Source organism: Tachypleus tridentatus, chromosome 3 (genome assembly GCF_004210375.1).
Source record: "Tachypleus tridentatus isolate NWPU-2018 chromosome 3, ASM421037v1, whole genome shotgun sequence".
In the NCBI taxonomy this organism is placed as follows: Eukaryota; Metazoa; Arthropoda; class Merostomata; order Xiphosura; family Limulidae; genus Tachypleus; species Tachypleus tridentatus.
The window spans coordinates 67,850,847-67,871,800 of NC_134827.1; the positions used below are offsets into that span (position 1 = coordinate 67,850,847).

The 20,954-nt window shown below is 33.1% G+C and overlaps 1 protein-coding gene across 3 annotated transcripts in view; it reads right to left on the minus strand.

Annotated features, from left to right (window-relative positions):
• The window catches only part of LOC143247045 (serine/threonine-protein kinase ATR-like), a 66,053-nt gene that overhangs the window by 29,372 nt on the left and 15,727 nt on the right, over positions 1-20,954 (minus strand). For 2 of the 3 annotated variants that reach the window (XM_076494369.1, XM_076494372.1), the window contains exons 6-9: positions 20,195-20,390; positions 19,890-20,015; positions 11,843-11,911; positions 213-415 (exon numbers count right to left, since the gene is read on the minus strand). In XM_076494369.1, the coding sequence (XP_076350484.1) occupies positions 213-415; positions 11,843-11,911; positions 19,890-20,015; positions 20,195-20,390 (594 nt within the window). The remainder of the gene's footprint in view (positions 1-212; positions 416-11,842; positions 11,912-19,889; positions 20,016-20,194; positions 20,391-20,954) is intronic. The other variant, XM_076494370.1, reaches the window with a different exon arrangement.

The following is a 20,954-nucleotide window of genomic DNA, read 5'->3' on the forward strand; positions in this document are numbered from 1 at the left end:
AAGTATATGTAAGCTGTCAAGATGAATTTATCTTCTTGTACACATCTGGTGCCAAATTATGATGACCATTAAAGATTATATTTGATTTTTCAATAAACAAAATTATCTGTATTATTCCAAATAAACTCAAATTAACTTCCTATTGTGACTTCGACACACACTTATCCTGCTTTGTAGGTAGATTTTATTCTGTGTGGATTAATAAAACATACCTTTCTGTAATCAGTCTTGGCAAGCTCCTCATGTGTTGATTTATACTGAGAGGTTTAATGGTCTCCACTTTCTTATTACACAGGTCCAAAAGTTGATCAGCTAGGCAAGTAGCATCATTAATAAACTTAGAAAGTTCTGGTTTCACCTTATTGGCTTTGTTAAAAATCTCCAGACATCGTTGTCTTCTCATTTGGTAAGATGACTGGTTTCACAAAACGCTCATCAGTTAGTATACAAAAATACTTTCCATGGCTCTAAGCAACATCTTTGATATATTAGTTTAAGATTCAATGAATAAATTACTAGGTATTTTTCTTCTCGACAGAAAATTCCACCTCATTCTTTATAAACTGCAGGAATGTAATAAATCTTGTACAATCACTCAAATTGCAAACCTACAAATATAATTTACGACACCAAAATTAAGATGTAAAGCAGGTACACTATTCTACAGTTAAATAAAACAATAAAAGATGTAAAACTAGTTTGTTTAACTAGAAATGTAGTTTCTTAACACCCAGTCTGCAAGTCATTAAAACTGAATTCAATGGAATGAACAGGCTACAGAAGGTGTTGTGGTTTTATTCAAGAATAAAAGAAACAGTTTTCTAAAAAAGAGCTTGATCTGAGAAACAAAAAAGTAGCACAGTTTACTATCAAAACAACTGCCTCTCAATAGTGTTTGACCACAAGGTGAGTTACATAATAAGGAAAGCCACATAACTTTTTTCTTATAATTTCATTTTAGATGGAGAACTTCCAGTGCTTGTCAGGGTTATGAAGAATAATCCAGTAACAAGTGGATCCACTCCGAGGGTCATAACTCGTTCATGATGAAACTTTGTAAAATAGATGGCAACTGCCTGTTGTGGAGACACAAGCATAGAGGATGACGTTTCAAAAGTCTTCTGCCTTTCGTCTTCAAGTCAGTGTGTGTGTAGGTGTTGATGGTCTTTTATAGTGTCCTGGTGGATTGTGGTGAGCGTGTTGTGATTGGTTGAATTATCACTGTTCCTGATTGGAGGAGGGATTTCCTGAAGATTCAACCAACTGCAGCCACAAGTTACCTCTAATCCAGAATCTCTGTTAAGTGAAGGTTTAATAGTGTTAATATAAAATGATTCTTTGATTTTTCTTGTTGTAGAGAGTTTTAAACAAAATGGTTACACCTCCTCCTTCATCAAAAACTCCTTGAAAAAGACCAGGATCAGAAAAGTACCACTACTACCATTTACCTACCATACCTACATCATTTGAGTGAAAAACTGAAGCACATAGCCAAAAAAATTCAACATAGAAGTCCAGTGGAAATCCTACAATACCTTAAGGTCCATTCTGGTAAAAAACAAGCAGCGACCTACTAAAGAGAATCTAAAAATGTCATCTATGAAATTCCGTGTTCCTGCAATGATACATGCATTGGAGAAATGAGAAGAAAACTCCCAACAAGAATAAAAGAACATAAAGATAGTACAAGACTCATGAAAACACAAAATTCAGCCATTGCAGAGCACGCTATGCCAATTGGACACAAAATAAACTGGGAGAAAACTAGAATCAACACAGACAAATTCTGGAAGACAAGAAAAATCAAAGAATCATTGTATATTAACACTATTAAACATTCACTGAACAGAGATTCAAGATTACAGGTGAGTAACTTGTGGCTGCCACTGGTTGAATCTACAGGAAATCTCTTCTCCAATCAGAAACAGTGATATCCAACCAATCACAACACGCTCTCCACAATCCATCAGGAAACTATAAAAGACCATCAACACCTACACACACTAACTTGAAAATGAAAGGCGGAAGACTTTTGAAACGTCATCCTCTACACTTTTGTCCCCCCAACAGGCAGTTGCCATCCATTCTACAAAGTTTCATCATGAATACTCTGCCTAAACAATCTATCAAAGAATAACTCATTCAGTTGGTGCTACCCTTAATCCTAAGTAGATCTACAGCCTTTTAACTGTTGCCAACAAACACAAGATTGACATCGATTGCTCACTACCCAGCTACTCACTAGCTCTGTCCTCCTCCAAGTCAAGTATAGTCGCCAATAAAGACTACCATTAAGAAAACAAAACAGCACAGAGACAAGAAGAGCCATGCAGTAAGTATACTATCACTACCAGCTAAGGTAAATAAAAACAAAGACACATGCAATGTTGAAAACATTACCACAACACTCATCACTACCAAAACACCCAAAACTGGTAATACTCATACATTCCTAACTGTTAAAGGCATTCCTAATACCTTTTCACAACCATATATTGCCAGTGAATTCAGGACATTGTTTCCCTACATTAAACTTAAGAAATTAAAATGCTACCAAAGGATGGCTTAGTACTTAGATCCACTGAATCCAGAAGATTAGCTAACTTATTAGCCTACTGACCAACCACTGCATTAGGAGGCAAGGTAACTATCCAAACTCCACACTAACACCTACCAGCTCCACACACCTGTAATTAGAGGGATAAAATGCAAAAGTAGAACAATGAAAACTAGAATGAGCTGGTAGTAATAAAAGTATAGAGGATCTCTTCATTTTAAAACAAAAGACGAATACCTCTCATACCAGTTAGTTTTGAAGACAAGAAACACTTTGACTACTCAATCATGACTGCATACACTTTTACGTGAAATATAGAACTGAATTTAGTTTTACAATGCTTCAAGTGTCATAGATTTTGGTACTCCAGACCCAACTGCACTGCCAACCCAAGATGTGTTAAGTGCTCCATCATATATGAGATTGAGAATTGCCATACTGAACGAGAGCATGTTAACTGCCAAGACCTCCATGCCACAAGTTACAGAGCCTCCCCCGAATAACAAGCCATCGAGAACCAAATGAATCCCAGTTCAACACAAATCTTAACTACCCAGTCCATCACACCAACACCAACATTCAACCTCACATATATACCTCCTAAGTAGCAAATCAAAGCCCCACTACTCCCAACACCCTAACAAATCACACAGATGTAAGCCAACCCTTTCCCCTTCACAAATAACAAGACAACATACACTACACAAAACTAAACATCACCATCATCCACTTTTCTGCCACACTAAACAACACAGCCTCACAATCCACCTCTTACACAGACAAGACAAACACACTACTGTAATGTGAGAAATGCAAGATCACTCGAGACATTCACTCATCAGTGTAAGTGACTTAACTATAAGTTTACTGGCTTCTCTAATAAGGTATGTACATTTCAGTCAAGACATAACCTCTATGAAAGAACACATTGCTCTCATTAATCACATCTGTGAATCTGCCAGACACTACTTTCCACAACCCAATGTTACGTTACGCTGCATTACATTTCAGACTGAAGTGGAAAGCAGAATCTTCAGAAACACAATAAACATCCTACACATAAACTAGTACGAAAATCTGGTTACCAAGAAATTTTGAGATTCTCAACCAAAACAGCAACACTGATACCAAAATAATTATGATTTTAGAAACCACAGTGACAGAAAACAGTAACATAAACATTCCAAGCTTTAATTTTTTTTCACACCCTTGAACAAATGAAACAAGTTTAGCAAGTTATATAAAAAACAATAACACCTCTCTCAATGAGAGGGTATTGAAACAAACACTTTTTCATAAATTAACAAATGTATCTTATGCAACATCCAGCTTAACAAAGAAAGCTCATTTCACTTCTAGCCATGTATTGTTATTCAACCAATCCATTATATTTCCTTCAAACCTATTTACTAATGCAACCATTACAGTTGTAAACTTCAATGCCCCTCACACCAATTTTCACAACTTCCCACTAGAGGAACAGTCCTTAACACTTTGCTGGAAAACAACAAAATGCATGTTATTAATACTAACCACTCAACACACTAATATGCAGCCATCAACCCTTACATTCTAAACCTTGCTATAATCCTCAATTAGACTCCACCTTTCTTCTGGAACTTCTTAGTACATCCCACTGTGTTCAGTGACCATTGTCCTATCTCTTTCACTTTACAACTTAATGGACAGAACATATTTTCAAACCACCTATCAGTTTACAATTAGATGAAAAACCAAATGTAACAATTTCAACACTTTATTAGACAATCTCTTATCGATCGTATTACAATGACAGCATGCAAAGGTAACCAAGACATTTACACAGAAAGGTTACAAAAACCATTATCCAAGCAACATAAAAGACAACTCTTACAACAGAAAGAAGTAACAAACTACAGCAGTAGAAATGTAACCCATAAATACATAACTTAATTATTGAAAGATATGTCTGAGAAATTTCATGGTAACATCACTGAAACCACAGTTAAACAGAATACAATCTCTTATTAAGACAAAAATAGTACTCATGAGAAATGACAATTGGCCACAATTTTGTAACATACTAGACAAAATCCTAAAAATCAACGAAAAGAATTTTGAAAAAAATTAAATCTTTAACCTATGAGAAAAACCACAAATTATTTGACCACATTAAATACAGTAATATTACTGCCAAAACACAGACTGATAAAAGTGATGTGTTAGACAACTATTACCAGCATCAATTCACTTCAACAACTCAAACAAAAAGTTGACAACCATATAACCTTTGACCTGAACTATTTACCCTGATGCTCCTCATATCTGATATTCCTTTCTCTTTTAACAGAAAAATATCTGCATCAAACTAACTTATATCACTAAAAAATTTAGCTTTTGGCCCTGACAGCATTCATAACATAATCCACAAAAATTCATCAAACAACTTGTTATTACATTTACTTATTCCAACATCTGGTACAAATAATTCAAATCCTAATAAATTCAGACTAATAACTCTTTTAAGCTGTTTAGACAAGTTACTTAAGCACATAAGATAGCATATACTGCTTCTGTATTGAGAAAAGAACAACCTGATTCCAAAAGTCCAAAACTCCTCCCATAAAAATAGACAAACTGTAGACCACCGAGCCAAATCAACTAAATCTATTTGTAAAACATTTAACAATAATCAAGCTACTCTTGCTGTATTATTAACTGTAAAGAAAGTTTTTGATTGTGTCTGGCACAATGTCATTAGATACCACTTACACAATAAGAAAGTGAATAACATAATCCTAAGATGGATATCTAATTTCCTTTGTGGTTACACAGTCTCTGTTTGAGCTAACAACATTATATGAAAATCATTTAGCATTAGATGGTGGAGCCCATCAAGACTCTATATCCTCTCACCATTCCTTTACATAACTTTGTTATTAACATACTCTTTCCAAATGTAACATATACACACTTTTACCACTATGCTAACAATACTGCTGTTCGAGGCACTTCGCACAAAAACCCTGATAACAAGAAACAGAGAATAAAAATATCTTGATGCTACAGTAAACTGATGCAACAACTGGAGAATAAAACTGCAATCAAAATGACAGAAATTATATTTTGATGTAGCCTCAATAAACTTTTCAAAAAACATTAAAAAAGTAAAACTCAAATTAAATGATGCTGATATAAAACTGTGTCCCACAGCAAAGTTTTTAAATATAACCTTTGACAACTATCTTACATGAGCTGAACATTCATAAATTCATCAGCAAGTGTATTGCACATTTAAGGTTAAGTGCATCAAAAATAAAGATTGAAAATCACAAATGATAATAAAAGTCTACTTAGCTTAAATATGTCCCCTAATAGAGAATAGGTGTCAAGTCATTTTTAACAGGTTTGGTAGAATCAAAAGAAAACTACAACTTCAACAAAACAGAGTCACTAACCTAGCCTTAAGACTCACAAAACTCACCTCTACAAGTTATTTACACAAAAAAATGCAATATACAAACAATAAATGAAATATTAAGATCTCCACAATTCAAATACTACAGTAAAGCAGAAGAAAAAAAAAAGACAATTTTAACGACTACCCTTCATACAATGACAAGTGCCTCATACAAAACATCTTCATATGATGACAAGTGCCTCATACAAAACAATATCTTCTTACAATGACAAGTGCCTCATACAAAACAATATCTTCTTACAATGACAAGTGCCTCATACAAAACAATATCTTCATACAATGACAAGTGCCTCATATAAAACAATATCTTCATACAATGACAAGTGCCTCATACAAAACAATATCTTCATACAATGACAAGTGCCTCATACAAAACAATATCTTCATACAATGACAAGTGTCTCATACAAAACAATATCTTCATACAATGAATACTCAGCCATGAAATAAACTTAAATACACCTTGAACTTCATTCACACACATTCATATTGTTTTATTTCCAGCTCTGAGAACAGGGAATGTAGACTGTTCAGCATTTGTCCTGTGGAAGTGGATTTTCTTGGTAATCTCTTGTTTCCTCCCATAACATATTCCTTGAAACTATTTGATTTTTTGACCCCAGCCAGTCATGATATTGAATCTTCAGATTCTAGCCTCTAGATGACCCTGATTATAGGATGTTTACTGAAATATACTTCTTGCAAGATATACAATCTCCTTCTCATCAACATTGTCATCAGCCTTGGCCTCACAGATTCCAAACATCTGTCAAGTTTCTATACTAGCTAACCAGCAAATACAAATTATCCCTGTAAACACTTTTTAACCCACAATTATAGAAAAAGTTTTATTTTTGTGAGCAGGGTAAAGGAAGATAATCATGTCACTGAACACCCCAGTTTAAAAAAGTATATTTTTCCTTTAAAAACTAAATAGCTGCCAGTTTTTTTTTTTGTTTAACTAGAAGTGTTCAATTCAAGCAGGTACCCCAAATACCCAACTTATGGAGAAGAGTATGATTCATTGAAACATCCTTGATCATTGCTATTGAGAGGAAAATTAAGAACATCCTAATTCAGGTACTATACAACGTGTAGCCTGTATATTGTCTTGTGAGAGATTTTGGATAGAAGTAGAGGTTTTTATTGCTCATAACCTAGAAACTACTGCAAATGTGACCTCACTGGTAAGCAGTATGGTTAAAAATATCATGAGAAATAAGATTATTATTCAGAATTTACAAAAACAAGAGTGTCATAAAGCTTTGTTTGGAAATCAACTTGCCAGACATCTCCCTCCAACTCTAAGACTAGGTGTTAAAACAAATATAATGACTTACCAATTTACTTTTTTAAAATGTTATAAAAAACAAAACAACAGCAAACTAAATGTTTTGCATTAGCAATCTTATTTCTAAAGCAGCCTGGCCCGGCATGACCAGGTGGGTTAAGGTGTTCGGCTCGTAATCTGAGGGTTGCGAGTTTGAATCCCTATTGGACCAAACATGCTCGCTCTTTCAGCTGTGGGGGTGTTATAATGTGACAGTCAATTCCAGTATTTGTTGGTGAAAGAGTAGCCCAAGTGTTGGCGGTGATGACGAGCTGCCTTTCCTCTAGTCTTACACTGCTAAATTAGGGATGGCTAGATGGCTAGCACAGATAGCCTTCATGTATCTTTGTGCAAAATTAAAAAAAAAAAAATTCAAAGGCAGCACTTTTGAGCATACTTCATACATTTTGCTCCAAAGATTAAAGACTGAAATAATGTTGCAAAATGTATAATGCTTCATTTTTGGACATTGCTTAACATTATATTTAGGGACTAGTTGGTCCATCTTGTCTATCCTATCCTTTAAGCTAAACTAAAACTATTAAAAATATATATACTTGAAGCCAGACCCTGTCATTCATATATCAGTCAATCTTTCTCTTAGACCCACTCAAATTTACTGCTTCCATAACATCCAAAGGTAACCCATTCCATATGCTAATAACCCTATTAAAAAATAAAATTGCCTTAGCTGAAAATGGCTTCTACCTTCCTTAAATCTGTATCTGTGTTCCTTAGTTCTATTATTCTCATTGTTAAATATGAAAAATGTTGGTGTGTCAACATTATCCATTCATTTTACAATATTAAACAATCAGTTCCACCCAACTGTTCTTTTTTCAAGATAAAACAATTTTAAGGATCTTAACCTCTCTTCATACCACAATCTCTCCGTTCCATCTTAATATGAACTATTTCCAAAAATTCAATGCCTTTCCCAAGTTAAGTAGTCAAGATTGAACACTACTATAAATGTGGCCTAACCAGTGACTTATACAATGAAATTATAACCTCTTTAGACTCATATTCAATATTTCTGTAGATATAACATAAAATCCCATTTGCCCTAACACTAGTGACTGCCTGGATGGCTTAATTAAGAAAGTAATCAATCATTACACCAAGATCCTTTTCTTTCATGAAACTGCTAAGGATATTCTCATCCAAATTATGATAACCCTCATACAATATCTTGCATTTATCATAATTAAAACCAATGTGCCATTTGTCTGTCCAACTCACTAAATGATCTAAATCTATTTGTAAAGAAGCAGCACCCTCTTCACAGCTAGCAACACCCAATACCTTAATATACTCAGCAAATGTAAGCAATTGATTAAATATTCCTTCATCAATGTCCTTAATGTAAATCAAAAAGAGCAATGGTCCTAAGACCAAGCCCTAAGGTACAACACTTGTGATATTAATCCTGTTTGACTGAACTACATTTGTAACAACCCTCTATTTTCATTAAAATAAAGTAGAGAATACCATTTCAACCTTCTTAGGTCATCTTCAGGTTAGAAAGGTTTTAATTATGATAAATGTAAGATAATGTATGTGGGTTATCACAATTTGAATTATAAGTATAATTTGTCATGAAAGAAAAAGATTTTAATGGTTATTTCAAGTGGGTTTCTCATCATCACAAACCCCCCCGTTTTCTTCCATCAACCCAATCTTCTATCCAATCAGCTAACTTATCATTGATATGCGCTGACATGAACCCAAATGGATTCAATCTCCTTGTTATTATCTTTAACAGAATTAACTCATATTTTACATTAAGAACCACTCCTCCCACTCCTTTTGCTACTCTGTTCCTGTTAAATAAAATAAATCCATATATTTCCATGAAATTTCTGTCATTAAAATCATCTACATTCAACCATGTTCCAGTTATTCCCATTATATAAAATCTTCTATTCATACCAATTCCTTAAACTGTGTTATATTTCTTATAGCTCTAGAACTACAGCAGTAACATTTAAGCCTATTCTTATAACTACTTTTATACTGATTTCCTATACTAATTTTGTTTCATTTAGTTTGTTTTTACCCTCATCATTAATTAGTCCTAGTTTAAAACTTCCCTTACAGCTAAGTTAATAGCTCTTGCAAACACACCACATCCTTTCCTACTTGTGTAAACTGTCCACTGCAAAAATCTCTCCTCCCACTGAACTAATCCCACAAGATGAACCTGCTCATGCTTACATAGAAATTTCAGCTTAGCATTTCACCCTTGTGATCTACTCAAAATTTCATCTCCAGAGTTTAATCTTGGCACAATCTATAGCCTTTACCTTTAAATGCTTTCATCAACCCCCTATACTTACTAATTAGCTCCCCTGACTTCCTCTTCCCTACATCATTAGCACCTACATGCACTACAAAAACTGAAACATTGCCAGTCCCTTTCATTACATCTCTTGTTCTGTCAATTATGGCTTCTACTTGTGTTTTAGGGTAGCATAATCTAACTCTTTTTTCCCTACTTACCCCACTGACTATTCTATCCCCGTGCTGTGTCAAGAAATCACTTATAACTATATCCTCTTTAGGTTCATAATTCACACACTTTTCTATTCCTTTTATCTTTCCCCCTTCCATCAATTCCTCATCTGCATAAGCCAAAGACTTGAACAAAGAGATTACTTAATTTACTATCACACTTCTAAATAATCATATTCTCATGTTTCATAACTCAAGTTACAGATACTATATATCTATTAGATATATTCTGTTAGCCTAAATCTTAAGGCCAATGAACATAAAGAAAAAATATGCATTTCACGTTGTTAGGCTCAACCACTTATTTGAGTAAAGCTTGGAAAGATGAAAATAAGAAAAGTAAAAATAAAAATAAAACCTTTTTAGCATATAATAGGGAAAATGTGAACACTATAAAATTAGCCTAAATACTAGCTGGTCTGAGTTTAAGACCATACCAAAAAGAAGTCCTAAACAGGGTAAGAAGTGCTCAACAAGAGGTCTCAGTAGTGAGTTGCATGGCCATCACTGCAAATAACTGCAAATATTCGCTTTTGCATGGTCAATATAAGTGTTTGCAGAAGGTTAGTTGGAATGTTACTCCAAGTGGTGAAGATGGCTTCACGAAGATCATACACTGTTTGGAATCAACGTCCATTTCTATAGACTTCCCTTGCCATCTACCACCAAATATTTTCAATGGGGTTAAGTTTGGATGAACATGCTGGATGGTTCAAAGGAATCATGTTATTTGCCATGAAAAAGTCCTTTGTTCTGCAGGCACTGTGGATTGCAGCATTGTCCTGCTAAAAGAGCCAGTCATTTCCACACAAGTGAGGCCTTCAATCAATAAGGATGCTTTCTCCAACATGTCAATGTGGCCAGCTGCTGTTTGATGCCCCTGTATAACCTGAAGCTCCATTGTTCCATAGAAGGAGAAAGCACCCCAGATCATGATGGAACCTCCTCCACTGTGTCGTGTAGAAAATATCTCTGGTGGGATATCCTTATCATGCCAGTAACATTGGAAGCCATCTGGACCATCCAGGTTAAATTCTTTCTCATCAGAGAACAAAACCTTCGTCCATTTTTCTACGTCCCATGTTTGGTGCTTCTCAGCAAAGTTTAACTGAGCTGTTTCATGGTGTGGTCTTTGATGATTTTTACGGTTGTTAAAGCCTTTCTCTCATAGTTCTTGAGCTGTATTCTGTGTCCGTAAGGGCCTTAATTTGGTTCGACGATCGGCTGGTGTCTTGCCGGAAAACCCGTCAAATCCTCCTGCTCAACGCCGGTGAAATTTTCTTGAGCCGACCACTTGAAATTCTCATTCCATATCCCTCAGTTTTACTTTGCCAAATCTCACCAGCAATGGCATGTTGAGAGAGATCTTGCTTTTGCAGCTCGACAATTCTGCCATGTTCAAACACTGTCAACTTTTTAGCCTTTGCCATGTTTTTACCCAATGTAACACAGGAGATGTCAGTGGGAGATGTTGACAATGCTAATGCTTGAACACAAATGACTAAATTTCGTTACGTGTTTACCGATTAACACTTTGTTTCAGTATGGACTTAAACTTTTGACCAGCTAGTATTTAGACTAATTTCATAGTGTTCACATTTCCCCTATTAAATGCTAAAAAAATTTTATTTTTATTTTCCTTTTTCTTATTTTCATCTTTCAAAGCTCTACTCAAATAAGTGGTTGAGTCTAACAATGCAAAATGCATGTTTTTTCTTTATGTTTATGAGCCTTAAGATTTTGGCCAGCAGTGTATGCAGTGTTAAAGCCAAATGTATAAATTCAAATTTAAAATACTGATTTAGATGTTTTTCCAAGGCTTACAGAAAAATATGGTATTTGGTCTAAACCTGCTAAAGATGACACAATTTCTCTATCTGGTAGCATGTTGTAGTTTAAAAACTTTAAGAAAAAAAAAAGGGGGGGGGGCAGAAAAAATTTTTTTTTGACAAGCTTAAAAATCAAACTATCCAAAAGTTACCTTTGAAACAGTCATTATCATCCACATCACTTGCTGTGAATAAGATACTAACAGCCTGGCAATAATATCCTGGAAAAATACAAATAAGATGAGTGAACCATAAAGAGCTGGGTAAAACACATCACTCATTATTCAGCATATAAGCTAGTAGTAAATAAACAGGGTGTATCAAGTAACACATGTTAATGGTGCAAAACAATGAACACCTTAACAAATTTGAAAACAGTTTGATTACCACTAGTAATCAAACCACATTTATATACAAACTTGTGTTTTTGGAACAATAATTTTTTTCCAATAATATATATTTTCTAACATTTGCTTCTAATTACTTCAATTTTTTAAAACAAAGTCTGTCTCATTTAAAAATGTATGTAATTTCATAAAAACTGTGAAAATGACATCTCACAACTCATGCTGGCTTTAGACAGATAATTTCTATTGTGATGGTCAGAATTACACACAACTGCCAGACATTATAATTTCCACTAATAAGTTTCATAGTGGGCAGTGAGGTCAGTTTTATTTTTATATAGTTTTCACAAGCCATCTTATAAGGGAAAATGCCAGCTTTTAAAACACCACTCAAGTGGGCTGAAATTCCCCCAAAACTCTCTTATAATTTGACAAACTGTCCATACAGCCACTTTTACAGACAAAACTATTTTCCAACAAGAACTGTTATTAAAGGAAGAAACAAATATAGCATACTTTTTTGGGGAGGGGAGGTTTGATACCATTATTACTATTTATACATTACACTCATGACATTCAATGGCTCACATTAATCAAAATTACACAGGTTCTAATGCACATTTGTACATATCAAGTTAGTTGTAATTTATCAATGAGATGATCTTCAGATGCTCTTATAATATTTTCTATTTTGTGCTTCTCACACCTTTACTTATTGCCAGTTTAGTTGTTATGAGGTCCAACAAATACCTAAAATTTGGTAAGTGAATAAATATTTCTTTGTATACTTTTTTATTAACTCTCTCAACTCAGACTCAGTGAATTTGACTGACCATGTGATGTACAAAAATGCTGAAGTCCTATTAGAAAACTATCCTATTCTAACCTTCAGTATGGTGTATACCTTCATAAAATTTATCAACCTTTTGATTAACCTTATAAGACTTTCCCATACAAAAAATAATATTCTTAGTGAAGTATTTTAAATAAACTAAAACACAGATTTATTCATCAATATATGAGTATTTATTTTGAATAGTCTACATACAAAATAATTCCATTTTACAATTAAAAAATACTTTTTCTCATCTTAAAAACCTCAAATTTCCTGTGTATAATCCCCTTAAACTTACTAAATATATTCGTTTCTTTTCAGTAAAATTTTACATTTATCTGTTGTTTTCTCTACCTTAAATAATCCACCAAAGAAGATAGGATATGAAGTGCAAAAATAAAATAATATCTTCTAACTATCCCAATTTTCTTGGATTTCTAGCCATTACATATTCATCCAAGTTAGTCATTATCTTTCCAGTAGGAACAAAAAAGCTTGTACTTACAGTGAAATTGACAATTCTCTATTCAGAAAATGTTATTTGAGAGGTGAATACAGAATTAATCACATGAGAGAATTTTGAAAAACTATTTTGTAGTTATTGGAGTGATAGTTAAAATGGAGAAATGGTTGCACATTAGGAGAAATTCAGGATTTTTTTTAAATACTGCCTTATAAAATTAAGAACTTAAAATGTATATACTAAAAAGATATGGATTCTTAGCCATGATTTTATGCTATACTAATTGGTATAACATAAAAAGTAGTTTGATAACATTTTAAAATTTAAGTTGCTTAAACCTTGTGACATGTGTAGTCAATGATACACAGACAGAGAGTTAATATCCTCAAGGAGATTCTTCCATTTGATGTGCTCCTTTCTTCTTCTTTTTTTTTCTGGATAGTTCTGGTATTTTAAAAGAGGCTGAGATAACAGATACCATCAACGTGATGGTAAGCACAACTCCAAAATTCCACAACAGAAGAAACATCTACTTACGATTAAAAGAAGAAAAAAAAACATTATAAAAAACCATGATGTGCTGTACAGTAAGAAAATATACGTTCACACTAAAGCCACTCAACAAAGGCTTGGACATGAGTATTTGTACAATATGAAGCATTTTCACATATCTGCCTGACTTTATTCTTATGAACTTCTCCACAACTAGAGGAATTTGCTTCATAAACTTCGGTACTGCTCACTCTTACAGACATCAAATTCATAACTTTAGATTCAGAGTTTCTCCTTTCAGTTGAGAAATCAATATTTCTGAGATTTACTGATGGGAATAACATACTGGTGTATAAGTAACTGGAAATGTCTGGAAGAATTGCTTGGGCAAATTTATAAGAAAAGCCTTACTTTCCATTTTTGTTTGTAATTGAGCACAAAACTCCACAATGGTCTATCTGTGCTCTGTCCAGCATAAGTATTGAAACTGAAGATGTACCACTATACCACTGAGGGACACTTTTTATTTTATATTCCAAAGTGGATTTATCAGGATTTAGCTTAATATTTTTTATTTTTTTAAAGATAGATGGTTTAATTACAACAGGCCTGTGATGGTTTTATTATCTTGAAATATTTACACGTTCTACAATAATTCTAGAACTTTTACATAAGTGAATCATTTTCACTGAATATGGGTCACATTGTTTTTGTGCTTAAAATACTTAAAACAACTGGCTAAAGATTATCTATGAGATACACAATGCTAATGTGTCATTTCTGGATACCAGATGACATTATTTTTCTTTTCAATATTATTTATTCATTGCTATGGCAACAGGGGTTTGTGTAAAGGACCTAAACATATATTCTGTTATATTTGTGGTAGAGTTTTGTTGAGCCTCAGATTAGGAAATTCACTTTAGATGAACAATTCAAAAGGACAATAAGGAAAGTTGAAAAAGAAGTGTGAACTGCCTTTAACTCGTATGATAACTGTTTAATAAGGAAAATATCCTATTATACTTATCAGAACATTATTGAATGTCTCATAATGCTGTTCAATCTAAATGATTTCATTTTTATTGACCAATTAGAAACTTTCATAAAATAAGTTATGCAGTAATTAACTAAAATAATAACAGGGTGGTGTCAGTTGCATGTGAGTGTTGATCAAATGGTAACTAGCTATAAATATGTCTTATTTTGCATACATTTACAATTTGTTTGAGTAAAATGATATAAAAAATGTCAAGTAATGAGGGTAGATTGACAGTAGTAGTGAAAGTGACATGGAATTAGATAGCAATGGTTATTGAGATTTCAGTGAAAATTTTCAAGACTTGCCTCAATCAAATGAAATGGCTGGAGAACTGAAATATATTCTTAATGTGTTTGATGATGCTGGGTTACAACTGGAACTACATTAGCATGTAATTTCATTGGGATCAACCTTACAGCTGGCTTTTCAGATAACAAAAGAGTTTTAGAGTATGTGAAAAAGTTTATTATGTGAAGTTACAAACTATATTGCTTTTTGTGTAAAGGATAAAGCAAAGACTTTTTCTGATGCTGATCCACAAGCTAATGAAATTGTAAATGGCATCCAGTGTAAAGATGTCATTTAAATTGATATATTTACATTTTTTACTCTTCATTTTTAAACTAGAATATGTAAATATAACAATATGAACCAGTATTGGGCAAGAATGCCCTATAAAACAGGTATTCATTTTTTTCTGGGCTGCCATAACAAGTAGAGACGTGCATGTCATTTGTAAAATTTTTATGCTTTACTAAAATAAATGATGTCAAAAAATGTAACTTATACATGCTTGGATGCTATTGGTGAGCTTTTCAGAAAATTTTTGATGAAAACTGTGGATGTAGGAGAACATATTTTAATTGATGAAGCATTAGTTCTATGGAAAGGATGACTAGGCTTTCGCCAATTCATAAAAACTAAATGTACAAGGCATCAAATTATTTGTCATGTGCAACAGTGAAAACAATTGGTGTGAATACAGCTTAAGGGTGTACTACAGAGACTACCCAACAATCAATATTCTTTACTTGATGTTGAAGGAGTAAATAAGCTTACATCTAATGAAAAAATAAATAACTGTCCATTTATTAGAATCTGTTCTTGAACAAGGGTGTCATGTAACTGTAGTCAACTGGTATACAAGTACTTGATTGGCACATTTTTTGAAAACTCAAAATATAATGAGGATGACAACTATTCACACTAATAGAGAAATCCCAAAAGAGCTCGCTAATGAGCATCTGGAGAGTCATGACACAGCTTTCGTTCGTAATGACAATGCTCTGATAGTAAAATGGGAAGACAAAAGAGCAGTATATGTGATAACCACAAAATATTCAGCTGATTTTGTTGAAAAGGATAAAACTTACTTTGGGGGGGGGATCAGACAATTTTACAAAAAAACTATACTATATAGAAAAGTTTAATGAAAACACGGGAGCAGTTGATAAAGCAGAACAGTTGCTGAAGCTTTATGAGCCGAGTCATAAACCTCATGCATGGTTTAAGAAGCTAGACCTACACTTGCTGACATGTATGCTGCTAAATAGTTTTCATGTTTACAAAAATACTGCAAAAAAAAAATTTACTTTCAAGAGGTATGTCGTAATGGTCACACAGCAACTGGTGGAAATGCATAATTCAGATGGAATTGCCACTCAAGAGAAATTTGTTGCTAGCAATCCTCATGTAGGTTGCAAGCAATAGCCTGGAAAAAACTGTCCATGCTTTAGTTTCTGTTCCACCCTTGCCTGGTGGTTGAAATATGCATCCAAAAAAGTGATGCAGAGTGTGATATCCAAAATGGAAGGAAAAAAGAAAGTGTTGTAATGAATGCTCTGAAAAACCAGGTCAATGCAATACAGACACTTTGAAATATGGCATAATAAATAGGATTCTTCCATTTACGTAAGTATAATTCAATAAAGTTATATACTGATATACTCGCATATTTTTCAAGAACATATTATATAAGTAATACACTCATAAAAACAAAGTATATAAAAATTAATTATTTTATTGGTAGGTTGGTAAAAATCATTTTATGCTACACGTGGCAATTTTCACAATTTGTACAGAAAGAGTTATTAACAAATTGTTAGAGTACAACAAGGACCCAAATTATTAATATATTTTCTATAACATGTTCAATAAATGCAAAGAGTTGGATTGCAATATGAATTTCAAATTTAATTTCTTGTATCTCATGTCCATTTCACTGCTGGCACAAAGATTTAAGGTTGTTGTTGTTTTGAATTAAGCACAAAGCTACTCAATGGGCTATCTGTGCTCTGCCCACCATGGGTATTGAAACATGGTTTTTAGCATTGTAAGTACACAGACATACCACTGAGCCACTGGGGGGCAAGATTTAAGGGAAGGTGGAACATCAGCATGATGTCTGATTATTGCTGAAAATTGAAATAAAATAGCCAGAAGCAACATATAAAAGACCACATCCCATAGTTTTGAGACTAAAAGATGTACACTTCACTAAAAAAATCAGGAAGAATGAGAATGCATATTCATTTGATATCAGTGTCCTTTCTTTTTTTTAGTTTGTTTGTATTTTTATCCATTATCATAAACAAAATAATAATTTGATCTAAATAAGGGTTTTTTCTTCTTCCTGATTTGTAAAAACTTATTTGACAGAAAAAAATGAATATTATTTTTAAAACCAGTGGAGCTGAATTATGGGAAATTGAATATTAAATCCAAAACAACTTTAATTATTACCATTTTTTATAATATCAAACATCCAACTAAGAAAACTAATGTTATATTTGTTTGTTTACTGCTAAGTACAAATCTGCAGGACAAACTATTTGTAATATGGGTAGTTACTGCCTCATAAGTTGTCGTCTTTTGTATTTTACTTCAAGCTTGTTCAGTTTTGACATTTCAAACATCTGGAGTTTGATTCATACTTCCACCAAACTTGTTGGCCCTGTCTCTGTTATGGCTATTTCTCAGTGCTACTATTTTTGAACTGCTGATCAGAGAGAAGGCAACTGTTTGTTAGCACCCACCACCATTTGTTTTTATTTCTAAAACAATGTACTAATTAATTAATTGATTAAAATACCACTAACTGCTCAGCTATAGTGGTCAGTTTGAATATATTAGTTTACTTAGAAAGGTTGGCAGTGATTTCTTTCGCTAATTATATTTATATTCACTAACTTAATACATACGTCAGCAGCAGAAAGTATACAAAACTTTACAAATCTACCTATTAGAAATTTTATCATTTTATCTGCCAAAAACCAGACATAGGCCTGTCGATTGATACAAAACTAGAAGTGGTTACAGAACAGTTGGAAATGACTTACAGAATCACCTTTTAGCCAGAGTTATGAGTTAACAAACAACTTTTTGAACCACTTACATTTGGACTCAGTCAGTTTTGGTTTTAACACCTAAATATTATACAAGTCTCCTATTCCAAATTTGTATGGTCCTTTCAAGACAGGATTATTATCAAGACTTCTATGTACCACAAACTTTAATAAAAAAGAGTAAAACCATCCTCTCTCTTATAGCTGTGCTATTTATTAATGAGTTAGTACTAGCATGACAAAGCTATAGTTCTATTCAGTTATCTCATATTTTGTAAACATTCTGGACTATATTAAGTCCATAAGAACCAATATTCAAAAGCCTTGTACTTTTCTGAATCTGACAAAGAAAAAAATCCCACTTTACATTTGGGTCACACCTCTTGATTTATATCATTTTGGTGATACTGTGCCTCACTGACTATACTATAACTGAAATGATGTTTATTTATACAATGGCTGATTAACATAGAAATATTCTCTGAATTTGTAAACACATTAGTAAGATTAGATACCAATAAACACAGAATGGAAGTAGCTAGATACTACATATCTATTATTTTTTTTGATAACACAGGTGGAAGGGGGGAGGAGGGTTAAGATGAGGATCATACCACTGGTTAGTGAACTACCAACCACAACCTAGTCTCTTGAGAATAATATTAAAAAAAATCATAAAATTGGACAAATTTAAAAAGCATGACAAAATACACCTTGACATGAGTACTGCCAAATGAGAAGTGATAATTTGGCAAAATTCAATAGGAGTGTCACATGTGTCTAGAGTGTGTGTCACACTACTTTTTGTTTGCTAGAGGGATGTTGCATGATGATTTACAGGGGAGATGCATTTGAATCAGTTGATTATAAGGTATGTAAATGCTCAAGACGTGTTGCATATGAAAAAAAACATTTCTGTATGGGGAGCAACATTTGAGAGGGTATAATGTACCATACTGGAAGGCAATTTTTTTTCCCTTACTTTTTAAGAACTTTTCAGAACAAGGGCTTCTGGCTTGAAATTTATTAACTTTCTAAACTTTTATGAACTCTTCATACATATGTGATCAGATGGAATTAGTGTGACTCTAGTTTATTTACCCATATTTTTCAAAAAAAATTATATGATTCTGAAATTTAGTTGGTAATTTGCAAACTTTTGGCTAATGAGATTTGTTCAACCTCAAACTTTCTTTATTATCTAGCTAGTGGTACAATAAAATTTGTTTCAGTGATCATCTGGGTTAGGGGTTCTTTTGATAATCAAAATCCCTGTTCTGCAGATGATAGCATTGTTCCAATTGGTTTAGGGTGTAGTTTCTGACTCTGTTGTTGTCCTAATTGTTTAGTCACAAAATTTCTATACTTCACTGATGAAAAGTGAAAAACTGCCTTCCTTATGTTAATGTTGTTTTTGGCACTATATCATTTAATAATTTCATTACATGAAATGAAAGGCCTATGATATGTTCCTCCACCTACAAGTCTTATAATATGACAGAACTGTATTATTAAATAGTGTGGAACTGTGAACTTCAATATATAAATCTGTTAAACATATCATTAACACTTATATCTGTAGCAACACATCACTCCATTAGCGTATGTAATTCATCAAGTATGATTAACCTTCAGTACTCTAGGAATAAATATATACAATTTTCTTCCTTTCTTACTATTTCTATACATACCTGAAGCTGTAATGATATTCCAGGATGGGAGTGGCATATGCGAGAGATTAGCTGAGAAAATGCTGTATAAAATAGATATGGAGGAAGCTTTTCCACAAAATTTGGAATGACCTGAAAAATTAAAACTGTGAATAAAATACAATCCATAGAAACTGGTATACTAGAATTTAAATCTTAAGGTATGGTTACTGTCTTACCTGTAATTCTACATAATAATAAAATAATAATACTTTTTTGTTACCAAACAAAAAACAACAATGAATTGTAAGAACAGAAGAGATTTTATTTACTTTGGTTGTCATAACGTTTAACATCCTTTCCCACTGTTCCAGATACTGAGGAGGTTTCTTACTCTTCTGGTGCTCTACAACTTGTGTGCCTAGGTCGAACCAAAGTGACAGCATCCTCGGCATGGAGTGAAAAAGATGTCTGCATCCATACTGTAGAGAGCGCCCATAGCACTGAACCATGTGGACAATAACTTCACTGAAATATTGACATCAAATAAATATACCATTGTAATAACATTCTTATCTCTTTACTTTCCACAAAAAAGAAGATGAGGGGGTTTACTAGAGATAAAAGATAGTATTTATTCACCAAAATATTTTTTGTAATGAGTCTCAAACTTAAAAGTTGAAACAAAAACAAACTGAGTGTATAAAAAGTTTTACAAAGGATAAAATTGTGGAAACCATGTTAGTTTTCAATTCTTTCCATATACATCTCATTTGCAACCACCATGGTAACCACTATATTAGTCATACTATAACTTCTGATAATGTAAGAATATCTTCATGCTGTTTTGCAGAGTATCAGTAAATATTACCACTATTTTGTATCTAACAGAATTACTTTTTAATTAAGTATTTCTACTAAAAAACTTCATCATGAACACATGAAGTCAAAATGCTGACTTCCAAGAGTGAAAAGTAATTTCAATCTTAAGATGAAAAATACCTTTATTTATCTGAAAATTGCAAATCTTCATCTGTACAATTCTAAAACCTTTTAAATTAGTATCAAATGCTTACCAACCTGTAGATACCA